This window comes from Callorhinus ursinus, unplaced genomic scaffold (assembly GCF_003265705.2).
Source record: "Callorhinus ursinus isolate GAN/ISIS: 27379988/994484 unplaced genomic scaffold, GSC_fseal_2.0 scaffold38, whole genome shotgun sequence".
NCBI classification, from domain to species: Eukaryota; Metazoa; Chordata; class Mammalia; order Carnivora; family Otariidae; genus Callorhinus; species Callorhinus ursinus.
Window position 1 is genome coordinate 9581597 of NW_027397100.1, and position 19871 is coordinate 9601467.

Sequence of the window (19871 nt, forward strand, 5' to 3'; positions counted from 1 at the left end):
TCTTCACCAATAAGAAAAAACCATAACGATATCCTCTTTTTTATCAAATTTGCAAAAATTAAAAAGAATGGCCATTTGTATTAATAAGGTTGTGGAGAAACAAGTAGTATAAAAAAGAAGGCAGCTCCATATTTCCTGATAAGGAATGATCTCTAATACTTTTAAGGGGAGAAGCAAAGTGTAGAACAGTATGTCTAGCAGACCACAATTTGTGTTTGTTTTTTATTTTTTATTTTTTTTAAAGATTTATTTATTTATTTATTTGAGAGAGAGAGAATGAGAGAGAGAGAGAGAGTACATGAGAGGGGGGAGGGTCAGAGGGAGAAGCAGGCTCCTTTGCTGAGCAGGGAGCCTGATGTGGGACTCGATCCCGGGACTCCAGGATCATGACCTGAGCCGAAGGCAGTCGCTTAACCAACTGAACCACCCAGGCGCCCCTGTGTTTGTTTTTTAAAGATTTTATTTTTTTATTTGACAGAGCACAGGTATGCAGAGGGGCAGGCAGAGGGAGAGGAAGAAGCAGGTTCTCCACGGAGCAGGGAGCCCAATGCAGGGCTCGATCCCAGGACCCTGGGATCATGACCTGAGCCAAAAGCAGACGCTTAACTGACTGAGCCACCCAAGCACCCCAACAATTTGTGTTTTTTATTTTTTCTAAGATTTTATTTGAGATAGAGAGCCTGAGCAGGGGGGCAGAGGGAGAGGGAGAAGCAGACTCCCCACTTAGCAGGGAGCCCGATGTGGGGCTCGATCCCAGGACCCTGGGTTCATGACCTGAGCTGAAAGGCAGATGCTTAACCGACTGAGCCACCCAGGCGCCCCAATTTGTGTTTAAAAAAAAAAGGTGGGGCGTAGGAAGGCAATTTATACATAACAGCTTTACCTAAGAAGTTCCATTAGCACTTAAGCCAGTTTTACCCCTTTTGTACCATTATCATTTCTTCCCTCCTTTGTCTCAGACTTTGCTGCTCAGGTTCCTCTCCAGACTTTGAAGGGAGAGCTGGCTACATATTTCATCTCTGATTACTGTCTGCTTCATTTGTTTACGTCTTTTTTTTAATAAAGGTTTTTTTATTTATTTTTTTGACAGAGACACAGCTAGAGAAGGAACACAAGCAGGGGAGTGGGAGAGGGAGAAGCAGGCTCCCCGTGGAGCAGGGAGCCCGATATAGGGCTCAATCCCAGGACCCTGGGATCACGACCTGAGCTGAAGGCAGATGCTTAACGACTGAGACACCCAGGCACCCCTGTTGTTTACTTTTCTTATTATAATTTCTTTCGCATTTACCATATTTCCTCAGAGTGATTGTAGTGTCCTTAGTTTCAGGTAGACTGTGATCCAATTGGTCAGTTTCCAACTGTATTCTTGGCTCACTTTACTTACATGGTAGTAAGAATGCAAACAGATAGTCTCCTTATCTATTTTTCTCTATGAGGTTTGATGGTAACCTTTACACACTGCCTTGGATTAACTGGCTCTCTTACTATCCCTGATCCATTTCTTTCCTCCAAAGCAAACATTTTCCCTTCTGCTTAAAACTGCTTGCTGGGTGTGTGTGTGCTTGTGTACATGTGTACATGTATGTACATACATGTTTATGTACACAAGAACCTGGCAACTGTTCTGATGACCTGAGAAGGCCAGCAAGAGAGGGACCATTGGACAATGGGTGGTGGGGGAGGAAGACTCAACTTCACTGTATAAACCGTTTGTTTCTCTCGTATTTTATGCCTTTAATAGTAATAGCAGTAAGATTAAATAAATGATAAATTGACTTAATAAAATATAAATGGAATGTAATCTATAATTTATAGCTATTATTAAGTGATAATAAATAAGTGATATACTGATTATATTATATCAGTACAGATAATTTAATTATATAGATTTATGGCTATTAAGAAAAATGTTACCTTGCCTTTTTTTGAAATTTTAGAATTTTTAAAGTAGTCTCTACACCCAGCGTGGGGATTGAACTCACAACCCTGAGATCAAGAGTTGTTCACTGTACCTACTGAACCAGACTGGTGCCCCGCCTTCCATTTATTTTCCACTTTACAGTTCATATAACTTTTCTTATCTAATCTTTAAGACAGCCTTGTCGGGGGCACTTGGCTGGTTCAGTCTATAGAGCATGCGACTCTTGATCTCAGGCTTGTGAATTCAAGCTCCACATTCGGCATAGACCCTACTTTAAAAATAAATAAATAAAACAGCCTTGTCAGGTATCTGGTTATTATCTTCATGTTTTATGAGTAATGGCAGAACATGCAAGAAACAGAGAAACTAGGGTTCTGAATAGTTAGGTGACCTGAGTTCTACAGCTAGTGCTTGAATCCACAAGTCCAGTGCAGTTTCTGGGTGCTACCACGTAAGAAGGAAGTTCAGAGAAATCTCCAAGTTTTTACATTTGGCCTGGAGTTGGTGACCAGCCTTTGCCATAATAGATTCTTTGCGCCCTCATCCGACACAGAACTTGGCAGTGAACCAGTCTACTGCAGATAAAGACTTCACCCATTCAGCCTACCAGTACAAGGGTGGGCCCCTAGCTCTGCCCCATTTCCCATCTTGAGCAGAGAGATTTAGCTTTGGGCATTGAGAATGCAAACCAAACAACATAGACTTGTACTGTAGCTCAAATGTTTACCTTGTGTCTCTTTTCAATTGTTCTAGGAAGAGTTGCAGGCCAACTTGGACCTGATTCAAACCTACAGGCTGCATATTGCCCAAGATATCAATCAAGAAAATCTACAGCTCTTCCTGGGTTCTTATAACGGGTACAGTTGTTTCCTATTCCTCCACCTAAATGTAAACTAGGTCCAAAAAGATAACGGACATTTGAGGGAAGAGGGGCAGGGAAAATAAACTACTTCTTTCAGTGCTGTGTCATGAGATTGCTTTCATGCTGTTCACCACAGTAAAGGAAGAAGGGCTGTCAGACAGATAGGAAGACAGGTTTCAGGGAAAATGAATGGGGGCACCTGCCTGGCTCAATTGGTAGAGTGTGCGACTTGATTTTGGGGTCATGAATTCAAGTTCCATGTTGGGTGTAGAGATTACTTAAAAAAAAAATGAACTGAACGCTGTTTGGGGCACATTCAAATACCATTTGTAGTTTTCCTTTTTTTTTTTTTAAAGATTTTATTTATTTATTTGAGAGAGAAAGAGAATGAGAGATAGAAAGCACGAGAGGGAAGAGGGTCAGAGGGAGAAGCAGACTCCCTGCTGAGCAGGAAGCCCGATGTGGGACTCGATCCCGGGACTCCAGGATCATGACCTGAGCCGAAGGCAGTCGCTTAACCAACTGAACCACCCAGGCGCCCGAAATACCATTTGTAGTTTTAAGATGTTTTGAGATTAAAAAAATACCTACGTTACGTAGACACACACAACATCCATGTAATGTGAGGCAGGACAGAAAAATACATGGAGAAGAGGCAAAGAAAAGAAGTCTTAGGCCTCGATTCAGTCTCTCTTCACTGACATCTTGTCATCAGGCAGAAGTAACACATGGACACTAGTAAATTCTCTTTTATTTGTGTACATTCCAAAACCTACTGTCATGTCTCCCTCAGTCACTGAGAGAGTTGGATTCTTATCTTGGGACCAGTTTTTCCAAGGTTAAACATATTCACTCCTTCTAGCTTTCTGAGTACATGGGAAAAGATTGAAAAAATGGATCAGCTATAACTTACGTAAACTCACCCAGAGATTTTGAACCTGGTCTCTCCAACTCCTTTCTCCGTATAACAGAGCCTGCTTATTTTCAGTTGAAATCAGAAAGGTTTATTAAGTCCTGCACTAAACTATGTTAGTTACAAGTTTTCCCCCAAAAAAGTTCCCCTTCTCTTAAGGAATTTATTCCTATAAACTAGTTGGAAAATTAAACACAACTTGAGGATTTCAGTAGCATTGCTGTTGAGTTTTGAAGTTGCTTCTAAACTTCTGGCATCCCATTGTGCCCCTCAAGGTTGAGCCAGAAACCTTGTTCCTGCTCTGTACCACTCAGGATGCTACTAAAATGGCTTCTCATGAATGAAGTGCACAAGGCCCCTTCCCTCATCAGGTGTGAAGGAAAGATAGTTTCAAATTCCTTGATACATTTTGGTCTTCATAACAAGGAAATCATCTGAGTTGCCATGATTTTACCTGAAAGGGGTATTGATTGCTTCCTTTGTTTTTCTAGACGCAGAGACCTAGAGATTGAAAGACCCTTGCTGGGCCAAAACGATAACAAATCAAAGACATTAAAGTAAGTCCCTCGGCTTCCCTAGTAAGTTACTAAATATCTTTGCCTTTCATAAACTAATGCAGTATTCAGGGGAATATAGGTGCTGTTTGCAGAATGTCACCTCTTAATTTTGCTTTTCCCCAGGTGTTCTACTCTATTGGTGGTAGGGGACAGTTCACCTGCAGTTGAGGCTGTGGTAAGTATGTCCTGATGTTGTGAAGATAAATGAGATTAAATGCAATAAAATGTATACAGCACGGGGTCCCTGGGTGACTCAGTCATTGAGCATCTGCCTTCGGCTCAGGTCATGATCTCAGGGTCCTGGGATGGAGCCCTGCATCGGACTCCCTGCTCAGCAGGAAGCCTGCTTCTCCCTCTCCCACTCCCCCTGCTTGTGTTCCCCCTCTCGCTGTGTCTCTCTGTCAAATAAATAAAATCTTTAAAAAAAGAAAAAAGAAAAAATGTATACAGCACACTGCTGGCACACTAGGAACAGTTGGTAAATAGTCGTCTTTGTTATTTCTGATTACACCTATCAGGGTTTGCTCCTTATTACCCAGTTTGGAAAATGAATTCCTCATCAACCACTAGATTTTATCAGAAGGGATCAGTATTACCTTTGATTGCTTTATATGGTGCAGTTCACTTTGTGGCAAGTAGTATAACTAAACACCATTTGCTTATTGTCACGTTTCTGACAGTTCTTCAGCCTTCTGCAGCCACCATACATCTGGAACTGTATCAGGCTGGAAGGCTGCTGAGAGCCTATATGCTTTTCTCTGCCTCTTCCTCAAGTATATAATACACTGGTAAAAATAATCATGCTCATTGTAGAAAATATGAAAAAATTAAAAAATAGAAGGACAAGGAAACATTACAATCCCATTACCCAAAGGTAAATAAACTATTATTTTTTCCTCTAACATACCCCGGGTGATACTAAACATAAAAGATTTGGAGACCTGATTACTGATAGCATTTTTTTTTTTAAAGATTTTATTTATTTATTTGACAAAGAGACAGCAGGAGAGAACACAAGCAGGGGGAGTGGGGGAGGGAGAAGCAGGCTTCCCGCGGAGCAGGGAGCCCAATGCGGGGCCTGATCCCAGGACCCTGGGATCATGACCTAAGCCGAAGGCAGACGCTTAATGACTGAGCCACCCAGGCGCCCTGACTGATAGCATTTTTGATAGCCTTTTTCCATATTATGAAGTCAGTACATCTGTATAATAGTTAGTCTTGTAAATGTGCCTTTGTTTAACCTCATTCTCCAGTTGATGATACCAGATTCTGCACCATTGATAATGTAGCTGTTGAACATCCGTATTGAATTTTTTATCATTTCCCTGGGATAGATTTCTAGAAGTGGAATTAATGTGTCAAAAATCATAAACCTTTGCAAAATGTTTTATAACATTTGCCAGATTCCTTTCCAGAAAGGACATAGTAGTGTGTTGGCACCAGCAGTGTATGAGAGTGCCTGTTTCACAGCATCTTGTCCAGCATTGGATTTTTAAATTTTATTAATAATTTAATAGATTAAAAATGGTGTGCCACTGTTTTAATGTGCATTTTTTTTTTATTACAAATGAAGTTGACAGTTTTTCACGTATCTGTTAGGGTTTACTTGTCTTTCCCACAGTATATGTAATATAAGAGGTATCTGTGTGAGATTACCTGGTTTTCTTTGGCAGCCTTTGCTTCTGCTCTGTTTAGAGAAAAACATTAGGGAGTAAGGCTTTTTTCAGAAAGGGATTCTAGTAGTTAATCAGGGGTGTAGACATAGGTGGGAAAGTTAATGGGGCAGGGTAAGTGTAAGGTGAGGTAGATGTGATGATATATTTGTACCTCCCTGTATCATCCTGTAAGACATTCTGTGTCTGTTATAAAATACATGGCATGGCTTTAGCACAGAGGTAAATGACCCTTGAGTCAAAAAAAAAAAAAAAAATTCCCCAAAGGTGATAAAGTTATAGTGATGATCCCAATTCATCATGAAGGAGATTTATAGAGGTCAGTCTTTTCTGGCTAAAACGGTGGAGATACATGCTACAAAAATATTTATCAAAAACATTTCTTCAGGGGTGCCTGACTGGCTCAGTTGGTGGAACATGTGACCCTTCATCTTGGGGTCATGAGTTTGAGCCTCACACTGGGTGTAGATACTACTTAAAAAAATTTTTTCCATAAACATGTGACCTAAAATAAGAAAACAGTGTTATTTTTAGAAAATACCCTTCATCAGAATTTTCTGATAAACTGAGTTATTTTTTTAAACTTGCATGGACTTAAAGCAACATTTCCAATTATTTTTCATGACTAGATAGATTGGCCAAGGTCTTGTTTTCTGATTTCCTCATCTTAAGCATTTATAGGTAAGAACCTCAGGAGCTCTGTTGTATCACAAAGTAGATGCTTTTCCAGACAGATTCTAGCTTGTGAGAGCTAGCATTTTATCCCACAGATTGGTAGGGATTAGAGGACTATCCATGCCTGGAAGAGCAGGAAGGAGCTCCTTAAGTTTTGGTTGTTTTTGCTATTCTTGCTCACTTATTCAGCCTCATTTTTTGAGCTTTTCCCTGTTTGCTCGATGCTATGGGGAATACAAAAATGAATAAGATGGAGTCTCTGCATTTGGTGAGCTAGGGAGAGAGTAGACATGTCAAAAAAACAACCATTGCATTTGGCTTACCAGATATGGAGACTTCTTACAGAGTTATAGAAGTTACACAGTGGTAAACCAAGGAAAGCATGATTTATTAAATTAAATCCAGATGTGGGGAGTTCATTTTTCCAGAAAATATTTATTGCATATCTACTATGTTCTAAGCACTGTGCTTGGTAGTTAGGGATCCAGTTTTTAAATTCTACAGTTTAGAGTTAATGATATTCTGTAGTACACTGGTACATTTGCTTATCACTGCCTGCATTGTCATTTGTGTAGAGCAAAAACTGGTTTGGTGATCCTGGTTTTTAGATCATCCCCTGGTTATAGAAGAGTTTTGTATACCTGCCCATCAGCAGTCCCCAGAGTTCAGCTGGATTACTGGTTCTTGCCTAGGTAATTTTAATAACTCCCTAACTGGCTCATTGCCTCTGTAGTCTGTCATACAGGCCACTGCTGGTTACTTTACTAAAACAAATCCTTTTACCTCAGAAACCTTCCGTGGCTCCTTGCCTTCCATGGTCAACTCCAGTCTGCCTCCCAGACTTGCCTTGTAGTGCATCTTCACAGCACACTTCTGTAACCCCACACGTGCCCTGTACATCCACTTCACATCTCCTGGTTCTTTGCTTATGCTTTCCCCCCTGACTCTGGAAGCCTTCAAACACCCACCCCTTCTTTTTACTGTGTCTCTTGAAATTCTACTCGTCCTTCTATACTCCGCTCAGTTGTGAAATTTTGAAGTGATGTCATTCAGCCTTGTACTGTATGTTTTCACCCTAGTGGATTCCAGACTCTTAGCAGTGTTTTGTATGTATATGCTTGGCAAGCATGTGTAAAAGGAGAGATTTTGTTGATTAAATTAGCCATAAAACATTGCTGAACCTAGAGGTTAAAGCTTTTCTTTGAGGTCTCTGCCTTCATGGGTATAAGAGTATAGGATACCAAACATGTAAACATAAAGGTTGTAATTCTTAATTATGATAACTGCTGTGAGAGAGAAAATCATAGAGTAGTCAGTATTTAGTTGGAATAGTGAAAGACCTTGAGTCAGAAAAGAGGGTGTGCAGAATGGCAAACCCAAGGTACAGGGAAGGTATAAGGGGGGTGGGGATTGGGCTTGGTCAGGGCCATTTGTGCTGGGAAGCCATCAGGACCTCAGTAGGTGAGGGCTATGATCCAGTTCACATTTTAAAATAGATAATTAGCCCCCAAGTTCTCCTAGCCAGTAGGAGAAATTAAATTCAACATATAGTTCTTTAAATACTCGCAACAGATTCAGAAAATGAAATTAGCCAGACTTTTCGATTTACTCAGAAATAATCAGATACCAAGTACATCACATATCTCTTACTTTGTATTTTGATAATTTCTTTGACTGATTCAGCCATGTCCAAACCGAGCTGTTGATCTTGGAAGATCATTCTCATGTCAAGCTATTTCTTATTTTTCTAGCGGTTCATAAAATTGTTTTATCTTTTTTTCCTTTTTTAAGGTTGAATGCAACTCTCGCCTGAACCCTATAAATACAACTTTGCTAAAGGTAAGGTGCTTTCTTTCCTCATTGCCAGTAGATTTATGAGTAAATTATACATGGCTCAAAATACTCTATTTCTGGAAGAGTTGCCCAAAGAGAAGGAAAGCTTCTCTCTCTCTCTCTGATTCTTTTTTTTTTTATTTCTTTTTCCTGAATATATTCTCAATGTAGAATATTGGAAAATAGAGAAAAGTAAAGGATAGAAATCAATAAAAATTACTCATAATCCTACCACCCAAAATTCCCCTCTGCTAAAAATACTGATGTCTTAGGGTGCCTGGGTGGCTCAGTCAGTTAAGCATCCAACTCTTGATTTTTGCTCAGGTCACAATCTCAGGGTCATGAACTCAAGCCTCCTTGGGATCTGTGCTGGGTGTGGAGCCTGCTTAAGATTCTCTCTATCCCTCTGCCCCTCTCCCCGCCCAACCCCTGTGCTCGCTCTCCAAAAGAAAAAAAAATTGGGGTCTTTTTCCTGTACGCTTTTTTTTTTTTAAAGATTTTATTTATTTATTTGACAGAGAGAGACACAGTGAGAGAGGGAACACAAGCAGGGGGAGTGGGAGAGGGAGAAGCAGACTCCCCGCCGAGCAGGGAGCCCGATGTGGGGCTCGATCCTAGGACCCTGGGATCATGACCTGAGCCGAAAGCAGATGCTCAATGACTGAGCCACCCAGGCGCCCCTCCTGTACACTTTTATATCATTAAGGTCAGGATATTTACAGCCCTGTGTCTGGGTTTTGTTTTTTGTTTTTTTTAAGACTTAATTATTTATTTGTCAGAGAGAGAGAACAGGCAGAGGAAGAAGCAGGCTCCCCTCTGAGCAGGGACCCCATGCGGGACATGGGATCCCAGGACACTGGGATCATGACCTGAGCCAAAGGCAGACGTTTAACTGACTGAGCCACCCAGGTGTCCCTCCTCAACTTTTTGATATCAGTATCTAAGCATGTCATTAAAAAGTTCATAAGCATTATTTAATTTTGTGAGAATTAGGATGAATGGAAATTATTTACATGCTATGTCCCATTGTATTGTGTAGGAAGCTTCTGGTAACATTCTGATAAGAGGGTGGGTGCATTTTCTTTCTCTTAGGGCAAATAGAGAACAACTCTTCTACTGAATTTCTAGTTAGTGTCAGATTTCTCTCCCTTTTCATTGTACCCCAGGCAAGAGTGTCAACCTTGTTTTTTTCTACAGCCTGTAGTAAAATGTTCAGGGGCCTGACATCCTGATTTGAATATGGATTACTGTATTTAAGTGCTGATCTTACATTGCTTACTGCTACTTTCTCAGCCTGAAAGACCTCTGCTTTCTTCCCTTTCTCTTTGAAGTGGCTTGAAAGGGAAGTGCTGTCACCAGAAGCAGGCCATCGTTCCTGGAAATAGAACATGAGGTTAATGCTCTGAGGTGACAGAATGCAGAATGTGGTGAGGTCCAGGTGGTTGATGAACTGGTCCAAAATAGGGATGTTATTTTAAAAGTATATGGTTTCAAGTAGTTTTTCAGTACAGGTTTGAATCAGTATTTTGAAAGCACAAAACTGAACTCTGTAGTAGCTGTAGATGTAGTTTTTTCTGGGCAAAAATGCCCACTGCAGCAGCATAATTGAACTGGCTCTCCAGCTACCTGATAGGCATCAAGCTTGGAAATAGTCTCTTCTAATATTCTCTCTCTGCATGTGCTAATTGTTTTATGTCAGATTTTGACTCCTAACTAAACTTCATGAAAATACAGCCTCTGCCAGTTAGGTGTATATTTAATCAGGGTAAATGTTTGTCCCTGATATTATTTGTAGAATTTTAAGGGATTGTCCCATTAACCTCAAATTCCTGTGCCTTCTGTGACATTCCCATCTGCTAAATAACAGTCCCCACCTCAAAGAAAGTGTTCATGCTAGTGAATAGAAACGATGGTTTATTTTTTTGAGAGAGAGAGTGTGAGCAGGGGAGGGGCAGAGGGTAAGGGAGAGGGAGAATCTTAAGCAGACTCCACACTCTGGGCAGGGCTCAGTCTCACAACCCTGGGATTATAACTTGAGCTGAAACCAAAAGTTGGATGTTCAACTGACTGAGCCACCAGGTGCCCCTATCGCTCTCCTTTTTTTTTTTTTTTTAAGTTCCAGTCAGCCTGAATAGGATATACTGTGTACAGAATAAGTAATAGCTGGAAGGAAGAGGGTGGGTCCATGGTTGGTCATGCCTTAGGAAGTGTTTTCTGCAGATTGGCAGAATCTGCTTCACCTAGGAGCTTGTTAGAAATGCAAGTGCCTGGGGCGCCTGGGTGGCACAGTCAGTTAAGTGTCCTACTCTGGCTCACATCATGATCTTGGGGTCATGGGATCTAGCCCCCTCATCAGGCTCTGAACTCAGCACGGAGTCTGCTTGCAACTCTCTCTGCCTCTCCCTCTCTAAAATAAATAAAGCTTTAGGGTGCCTGGGTGGCTCAGTTGGTTGGGTGTCTGCCTTTGGCTTGGGTCGTGGTCCCAGGGCCCTGCGATCGAGCCCTGCGTTGGGCTCCCTGCCCTGCGGCGGGGGGGAGCCTGTTTCTTCCTCTCCCTCTGCCTGCCACTCCCCCTGCTTGTGCTCTCTTTCTCTCTCTCTCCGTCAAATAAGTGGAACTTTAAAAAATAAATAAATCTTTTTAAAAAAGGGAAAAAGAGCAAGTTCTTGGGGTACCTGGGTGGCTCAGTCAGTTAAGCATCCAACTCTTGATTTCGGCTCAGGTCATGATCTCAGGGTCATGAGATATGGAGCCCTGCCCTAGGTGTAGAGTCTGCTTAAGATTCTCTCTCTCCCTCTTCCCCTACCGCCCGCCGCCCCACACACACGCTCTCTCTTTTTTTTTTTTTTTAAGATGTTATTTATTTATTTGACAGAGAGAGACACAGTGAGAGAGTGAACACAAGCAGGGTGAGTGAGAGAGGGAGAAGCAGGCTTCCCACTGAGCAGGGAGCCCGATGTGGGGCTCAGTCCCAGGACCCCGGGATCATGACCTGAGCCGAAGGCAGACGCTTAATGACTGAGCCACCCAGGCGCCCCCATGCTCTCTCTTTAAAAAAAAAAAAGGAAAGAAATCAAGTTTTCGAGCTCCACCCCAGGCCTATTAAATCAGTATCTCTAGAGCAGAAACCCAAGAATCTGAGTTTTAATGAGTCTTCTAGGTAATTCCAGTGTGTGCTAACAAAACCCTACTCTAGAAATCCTTGCACAAGTGAGAATAACCAGGGGTGCCTGGGTGGCTCAGTCGTTAAGCACCTGCCTTCGGCTCAGGTCATGATCCCAGGGTCCTGAGATCAAGACTTGCATTGGACTCACTGCTCGGCAGGAAGCCTGCTTCTCCCTCTCCCACTCCCCCTGCTTATGTTCCCTCTCTTGCTCGCTCTCTCTATATATCAAATAAATAAATAAAATCTTAAAAGAAAACAAAACAAGTGAGAATAACCAGCTGTAAATATTTATGAAGTGAGAGACAGCCTCACCAAGTCCAGCTTTGAGAGGAAAGTGGCTGACCAAGTGAGTTGACCAAATTCAACATCACCATCTCATTGGAGAAATCCCCTTAGTTGTAGAATGAAAATAATATTGGGCTGAGAGGGAATTTAGGAAGCATGGTACCCTGAGAAGTTAGGTTCATGCTGTTTGAGGACTCTGAAAGTAACATTCTTCAGGTGGAGGCAGAACCATAGTTGAAGACAGTGGTTAATTTCACTGTCACCCCTAAAGGGTGACAGAATTTCCCTAAAGGGAAATTCTCAACCTCGGCCTGAATTCTCAACCTAAAGGCCAGGCTCTACATCTTACTGATGAATAAGTATTAAATAATCTTTTCAGATTTATATCCAAGGTTATTTCTAGGATGTAAGTCTTCATATAAGAGTGCATTGAGGACAGTCACCTGGGTGGGTGGCTCAGTCGGTTGAGCGTCTGCCTTCTGCTCAGGTCGTGATCTCAGGATCCTGGGATCGAGTCCTGCATGGGGCTCCCTGCTCAGCAGGGAGTCTGCTTCTCTCTCTCTGCCCCTCCCCAGTGCTCGAGCTCTCTTGCTCTCTCTCTCAAATAAATAAATAAATAAAAATCTTAAAAAAAAAACAACAACCCAAAACCCAAACTGTTAAAAAAAAAAAAGAGTGCATTGAGGAAACCTACACTTGGTTGCAGTTAAACATTAAGTTAAGGAACCTAAAATTCAATCCTGTCCTGTTTGAAAGGCCTTAGGGATTTTCAGAGCATGTCCCCTAAGTATAAGTACCAGCTGACTTATGTATTTTTCCTCTTTTAGATGGCAGACTGTGGTGGACTGCCCCAAGTAGTACAGGTAAGGAGGGGCTTTGTTGTTGTTGTTCTTGCCTTTTTCTAAAGCACTCATTTGATTCTGCCTCTCTGTGTGTGCAAAGATTAATACCTTCTTATTTTGTCTCCCAGCCTGGAAAGCTCACCGAGGCCTTCAAGTACTTTTTGCAGGGAATGGGCTACAGTGAGTAGCATAAAACTTCCTTTCTAGCAAAAATTTAATGATAATGGGGTCATTTTGACGTCTGGGGAGCACACATTTCTCAGGGCATAATGCCTGTGCTAGCCAGCCTGCAGTCAAGTAGAAACCAGAATGTTCATGGAGCATTCATCTGTGCGTATACAATAAGGTGAGCTGACACTTACTAAGCGCTTACCTTGTGCTGGGCATTCAGTGTTTATAACCTTAAGAGGTAAGTTCTGTTTTAGTCCTATTTTATAGAAGAAGAAACTGAGGTTCAAAGAGGCTAAACACATTTCCCAGGGTAACAGTTCACCTGCAGAACCCTAGCAGTCTGACTCCAGAGCCCATGTTTTCAATCACTGAGGCTTAGGCTTTCCTAAGCTTGTGAATCTGAAATTAATGATTTGCATTTGAACTCAGCTGGTAATGACTCCTGGCCTAGAGAAACAAAGTGGAGACTTCAGAAGAAAACGGTAGTGTCCTCAGTTACATTCGCCCCACCACAGGAAATGAACTTGTACAGTAGTTTAGAGTGAGTCCAAGGATGTGTCCATATCGTGTGCCACTGTCCTGGTCTCTTGTATTGTGAGACCCCTGAGCTTTCTCATTTGTCACAGACTATCCACACTTGCTCCTTTCTTGGAATTTTTAAGGAGAAAAACTCTTCAACCCAGGTACAGAGCTGTTTACCCAGGAGAGTGATTTTTTTTTTTCCTGTCTTTGGTTTAAGTGTGGAAAATGGCCATTGAACAGCTGCCTGGGCAGCAGCTGACCCCTGGGTATAGCCCTGTGCCTGGCAGGCAGACTGTGTATGTTTCGTCTAGAGTGGCTGTGTCATCCCCGTCTGTGAGCCACTACCAACCGAGCCCACACCCACATCTCTCTGGCTCACTGGGAGGAGAAGTCCCTCTCCTAGCCAGTTCTCATCCCTTTCCTAGGAAATAGCTCATCTTCCAGCGCATTTCTGATCCAAAACAGATGGCTGTTTATAGTGGAGGGGAAAACAGTTGCCCTCGACTAGTTGAGAGAAGTAACATCTGAGATGCTTAATAAAACATGAGTCAGCCTCAACTCTTCTCTGAGACCTTAAAATAAAACTTCATCCCCAGCTTAGAATATTCTGTCAGTGTTACTAGGCAGCCAAGGTTGCCACTTGGCACTCTTGGGTCACTAACGTGCCTTTTCCTGTGTCCATCCTGCTTCCAGTCCCGTATGTGCAGCTCAGTCACCTGAGCACCGAGTCAGGTACCTTCCTCCATGCTGGCCCCGCCCCTGCCTCCCAGTCACGCTCTCCTGGCTGCATTGGCTGCCTGCAGCATGTCCGCGGTTTTCCTGTGCAGTGAGAGCCCGATAGAACGGGGCTCGTTGTGCCCTAAGAGGGTTAGCCTACAGGTCCAGCCCTGGTTCCCCAGAAGAAAGGAGCGGGTTGTAATAATCAGGCTTCCTCTTACCCAAATCCAGGGTCACAGCAGTAGCTGAAACTGTAGGCACAACCCCTCTTCCACCACCACCTACTCATCTTTGCATGAACCCCAGACACAGGAATTGAAGGGCAGCTTTGATTCTAAATAGGAGTGCCAGAGCCTGTGTCTGGAAAACTCTATGCAATATGTAGTCTGAAAAGCCCCTTGCAGGTGATGTCATCTTTTGACCCCAGCATTGAACTGACAGCTGGGGGAGTGGCCGGTGCCTCAGGAAGATAGGTAGGGAGGTTATGCCGGGTAAGGCCGTGTCCCAGCCGAGCTGGAAAGACCTTAGGATCAAAGCAGCAGTAGAACAGTGGTCAGTGAAACACCCACTCCCAGAGCCCTTCCCTTGCAGGCATCCTTTACCTTGCAGCCTGCATAGAGGTCAGTGCCAGGCCTACCTGCCCTCTCCTACGCCCACACCTTCGTACATGTCTCCTCCCCAGGTAGCAAGGGTAGCCTGTGGACACGGATGGTAGTCTTGTTGTATCGGGCTTGCACTGTGTTTGTGAAACACCTTCATACTTGTGTGGTTTGTCTTTCTTTTGGTTTAGTCTTGCATGCACTGCAGGGTTTGGTTACCTATTTGGGTTCCCAAAGCCTCTTTCCTAATCACTGTATGAATGGCGTGGGCATAGCTAAGAGGCTATACTCTGGACTTAGGTTTCCCCATGTTCTTCTGTGGACTAGAATCAGCCAAGATTCCAACCAGATTCACCCAAGCAAATAATGCAAAATGGAGATGGCTGTGTCTTGTCCTGGGTCTCACCTTAAATGTGTTGGGAAAGCTAAACAAAGCCTTTGGTGAAGTTTCTGGATTAGCTAAGCTTAGCCAGGGTACTATCTTCTAGTCCCCTTGGTTCTTTCTTACAGTACCATCTGCCAGCATGACCCGGCTCGCCCGATCACGAACCCACTCAACCTCGAGTAGCATCGGCTCTGGAGAAAGTGCCTTCAGCCGATCTGTCACCAGCAATCAGTCAGATGGAACTCAAGAATCCTCTGAATCCCCTGATGTTGTGGACAGACACCAGACCATGGAGGTGTCCTGCTAAGCAGATACTCCTCCCCTGGACCATGCAAGTCCACCCTCCTTCAAACAACCACTCCATAATGTAACATTTCATCCAGCAAACTGGCATCTGTCTTTAACTCCTGCATGGCCACTGACACTCTCTGGTATCTTGGATTTATCATTCTCTCTGCCTGCCCGCCCTCCTTTTTGTATGTACCAAGAATCACTTCCTTGCCATTACTGTAACATTCCAGCATCTTTAGCTGATCAAATTTCCATATCTTCTCTTGCCAGCTTTTCCTTGTGCTTTCCCAACTACGTATCTGACAAGATTCTTTGATCCTGATGTATGTATGTGAGCACGCGTGTCTATGTTTGTGTGTGCATAGTTCTGTGATTTTAGATATGCTTTCTTGTAGAGCTTCTGCACAAAAAAGGGGACCTTTTTTTCATTTTCAACGGTGTTTTTAAGGGAAATAAACAGAACAGGTTTCTAGGTTGGGTAGGCCACTGCATTCTCTTGGTTCCGAGTTGGTCAACACGATTTGCAAAATGACTTCAGCAGCTCTGTGGAATGTGGAACCGATTGTGCTTACTGTTGACTGTGACCAATAGAAGGGAGCCTGTTACACAGAGAGGCAGGCAGCGTGGCCAGCCACCTCCTTCTGTCCAAATGCATTCACGTATGTTATTCTGTAACTAAAAGGGAGGGATATATTCTTTTAGAAGCCCATGAATGATGAGGTTCTGGTGCAACATGGAGTTTTTCCTGAGAAGTGAGTGTGGCATCATTACTGCACTCTCTTAGCACCAGAAGGTGGAAAGCAACATGCCAGGCCTCTGCTCTGCCAGAGCAGAGCTGCTGTCTCCGCAGTGTCTGATACCACTTACCAGATATCCACAAGAAGTGCCTCCTGGGTCTGGGATGAAGAGTGTTTCTCCACCCCTCACTGCTCTGAAAAAGGAGAGGTATGGCCTGAAAATTATGTAGATGGTGAGGAATCAGCTGGGCGAAAAGGCACAGACCTCAACGGAATATCATGCGTCACAGGCGCAGCCTTGACTTGAGCTGACTTAGTGGAAGCGAAGTGAAATTGGTACAGAACCCATTTCTCAGAAAGATTCTTGACAGATAACTCTCAAAGAAGAGAGGGAAGGGGCCAGTCTCTAAGGGCAGCCTGCGCAGGTACAGTTGTGCCTAGTGGACTGCTGTGTGAGAGCCACAGCCAGCCACAGTACTGCTGGGAGGAGGCCGAAACCACCTGCCACAGAGCAAGGGCCCTGCTCTTGTGGGCATCAGATGTAAGCTCAGGGTTACGCAGTTCTGAGTCTTAGGAGGGGGCTTTTCAGACATAGTGTTCGCTTTCTGCTAAGATAGGGAATGCGTCACTCTGCCAGAGTACAACTTTTTACAGATTATTAAATAAAGCTGTATATGTCTCATTGTTACCCGATTGCTGGTGTTATTTCTCTCAATCCACGCACTGGGGCTCGGGGTGGAACCAAGTCACTATATATGGGCTTTGTGCTGGGCATTTTCACATACTTGATCATTATTTCACCCAAGAAGAAATTAAGACTCGATAAATAATTTGCCCAAGGTCATACCAGTAAACCCATCCAGGATTGAACTCCAAGCCCATCTGACACACCTCTATTCCTGTCAAACCAAAAATTGTGAGAAGCGTGATCATGCGGTTTATGGAGGAGGGGAGCTAAGGTCTCAGAAAGGCGTTCCACATTTCACCCCTGCCATCTATGTGGGGTTGCTGAGTCCCACCCCAATTTAGTAATCTGCAACCACTTGCCTGGGTTCCTCAAAAAGGCCAGACTGTATTTCTCCAGAAATGGCTGTCTTTGTACCCACCAGTGATATCAGGTGGCCACCACCTTGGATCAGTCTTAAATGATCCAGGGGCTGCTGCTACCTATATAGTACATCAAGGTTGCTGTGTCTGTGGGAGGTACTTGTAAAATGGCATAGAACCTGCTCGTTCTGGGAGAGGAGACGAAGCAAATACACGTGGACAGATACAGGTCACCAATCTGAGTTCCTGACAATACAGGATAACAGTTTTTGGGCTGGAGGTGGTCTCATGGTCACAGTTGCTTTTAAAACCCATATCACTCCAGCCTTCATAAATTTACCTGACAGGTCACCTGCTTTCCCACCTTAGGTCTGTGCTGGGAGTCAGGCCCCAACTGACTACACTTGACTGATCCATACTATACTTTTTCCTCTCTTCATTTTCATTTCCTTGCTCCCTGTTCAGTCCAAAACACTCGGGTGCCAGCCTTGTGAGAGTCAAGGAAGTGGCCAGGTAGACTATACAAGATGATTGTGTAAAGCTCTTCCATATAACTCATCTTACCCAGTTCTCACGGCACCCCTGCAAAGTGGTCAGGTCTGTTGTACAGACAAGAAATGGCTGAGGAGAGTTGAGTATTTTGGTCAAGGTCACCTAGCCTGAAAAATTTCCCAGTTCTTCCAAATCGATGCATTTTCATATTCAGCCTTTATTGAGCATCTGCTGTAGGCTGGGGCCCTTTGCACCTTCCTATATGTTTCCTAATAATGGTCCGGTGAGGTACATGCTAGTCCCATTTTATGGATGAGAAACCGGCCTAGAGGTAACTACAGATGGTCACACAACTAATAAGCGGCAAATCTGGAAGTTTAATTCTCAGTGGCTTCTTGGACCTCACCTTGAGGCCAGTCTGAAAGTCCTTCCTGTCTGATAAAAGACATCAGGATGGTATGCAGACAGGAGCAGGAGGGTGGGCCTGTGCTCAGTCCCCTCCCTGCCATGGGCCACATCCTTGAGTGGCCATCACCCATTCTAACATCCTTACACAGGATGTGTCTCCATTCTGGCTTCTTCAGCTCTTCACACCAAGTACCCGTGGAGTTAAGTCTCAAACCAGCCTTCCCTGGGAGAAAGGGAGAACCTGAGCTGGAGTGTGCCCTAGCTGGCAGGGCCCCAATAAAGGCTTCATAGTCTGAGCTGGAGTCAGGAGCTATTTCGGGGCCATTTTGTGTTTAAAAGCATATCTAGGGGGGGAGGGGAGGCTCAGTCTGTTAAGCATCTGCTTTGCTCTCAGGTCATGATCCCACAGTCCTGGAATCAGCCGAGTCAGGCTCCCTGCTCAGCAGGGGAGTCTGCTTCTCCCTCTCCCTCTGCCCCTCCCCCTGCTTGTGCTCGCTCGCTCCCTCATTCACTCTTTCAAATAAAATCTTTTTTTTTAAGATTTTATTTTTTTTTTTAAGATTTTATTTATTTATTTGACAGAGAGAGAGAGCGAGCACAAGTAGGCAGGCAGGCAGGCAGAGGCAGAGGGAGAAGCAGGCTCCCCGCTGAGCAGGGAGCCCGATGTGGGGCTCGATCCCAGGACCCTGGGATCATGACCTGAGCCGAAGGCAGACGCTTAACCGACTGAGCCACCCAGGCGCCCCCTTTTTTTAAGATTTTATTTATCTAGTTGACAGACAGCGAGAGCGGGAACACAAGCAAGGGGAGTGGGAGAGGGAGAACAGGCTTCCCGAGGAGCAGGGAGCCTGATGCAGAACTTGATCCCAGGACCCTGGGATCATGACCTGAGTCGAAGGCAGACGCTTAAAAGACTGAGCCACCCAGGTGCCCCTCAAATAAAATCTTTAAGATAAAAAAAATCATGTCTCCAGGAATACTAACCCCTAATGGAAAGGCAGCAGTAGGTTATTTAGATATTAATGAACTGGGGACTTTATTTCAGTTTTAATGACTGAAGGTAACACACCAAAGGCAATTCTGTCAGAAATTTCTTTATCCTAGCTGAGTGACACTCAGATTTGGGCTGTGCATCAGAACACCTGGAAGGTGGAGGGCTTGTGGAAAGCAATTGCTGGCCCCACCTAATGGAGTTTCTGATCTAGTAGATCTGAGATGGGGCCCGAGAATTTGCATGTCTAACAAATTCACAGAGGATGCTGAGAATGCTGGCCTAGGACCACACTTGGAGAACCACTATCCAGGTCTTGTTACTCAGAGTGTGGTTCATGGACCAGCAATATGGGTATTGCCTGGGAGTTGTTAGCAATGCAGTCTTCAATCTCACCCCAGGCCCACTGAACTAGAATCTGTGATTTAACAAGATCCCCAAGGGATACCTATCCACATTAAAGGGTAGGACACATCCCTCCAAGGCAGTGCCTCCCCCAAAGCCAGTTGAGGGCGTCTCTTGGAGTATATACAATTCAGATTCCTAGGCTTTCATCTGGTGACTTGGATTCAGAAGATGGAGGAGGAGCCCAGGAATCTGATACCGACAAGAACTTCAGATGATTATAATGGTCAGCTAAGAATGGGAAACTCATTTACCTCAGTTCTGTGTTCCTCAGGCAAGACCAAGGCACAAAATCAGAGAAAAACCTCTCCCTCTGGGATCATGACAAGGCAGCTGCTTGAAACAGGAACTTGGGGAAGGTGGCTCCGTGATGGTCTGT

The 19871-nt window shown here is 44.0% G+C and overlaps 1 protein-coding gene across 3 annotated transcripts in view; it reads left to right on the forward strand.

Moving 5' to 3' along the window:
• Nucleotides 1–16837, forward strand: part of NDRG3 (NDRG family member 3) — a 73436-nt gene extending 56599 nt beyond the window's left edge. For 2 of the 3 annotated variants that reach the window (XM_073880467.1, XM_073880468.1), the window contains 8 exons: nucleotides 2675–2778; nucleotides 4188–4253; nucleotides 4377–4428; nucleotides 8393–8440; nucleotides 12713–12748; nucleotides 12856–12907; nucleotides 14114–14152; nucleotides 15247–16837. In XM_073880467.1, coding sequence (XP_073736568.1) covers nucleotides 2675–2778; nucleotides 4188–4253; nucleotides 4377–4428; nucleotides 8393–8440; nucleotides 12713–12748; nucleotides 12856–12907; nucleotides 14114–14152; nucleotides 15247–15428 — 579 coding nt within the window. In that variant the 3' untranslated portion in view covers nucleotides 15429–16837. The remainder of the gene's footprint in view (nucleotides 1–2674; nucleotides 2779–4187; nucleotides 4254–4376; nucleotides 4429–8392; nucleotides 8441–12712; nucleotides 12749–12855; nucleotides 12908–14113; nucleotides 14153–15246) is intronic. The other variant, XM_025876684.2, reaches the window with a different exon arrangement.
• The last annotated feature ends 3034 nt before the right edge of the window (nucleotides 16838–19871 follow it).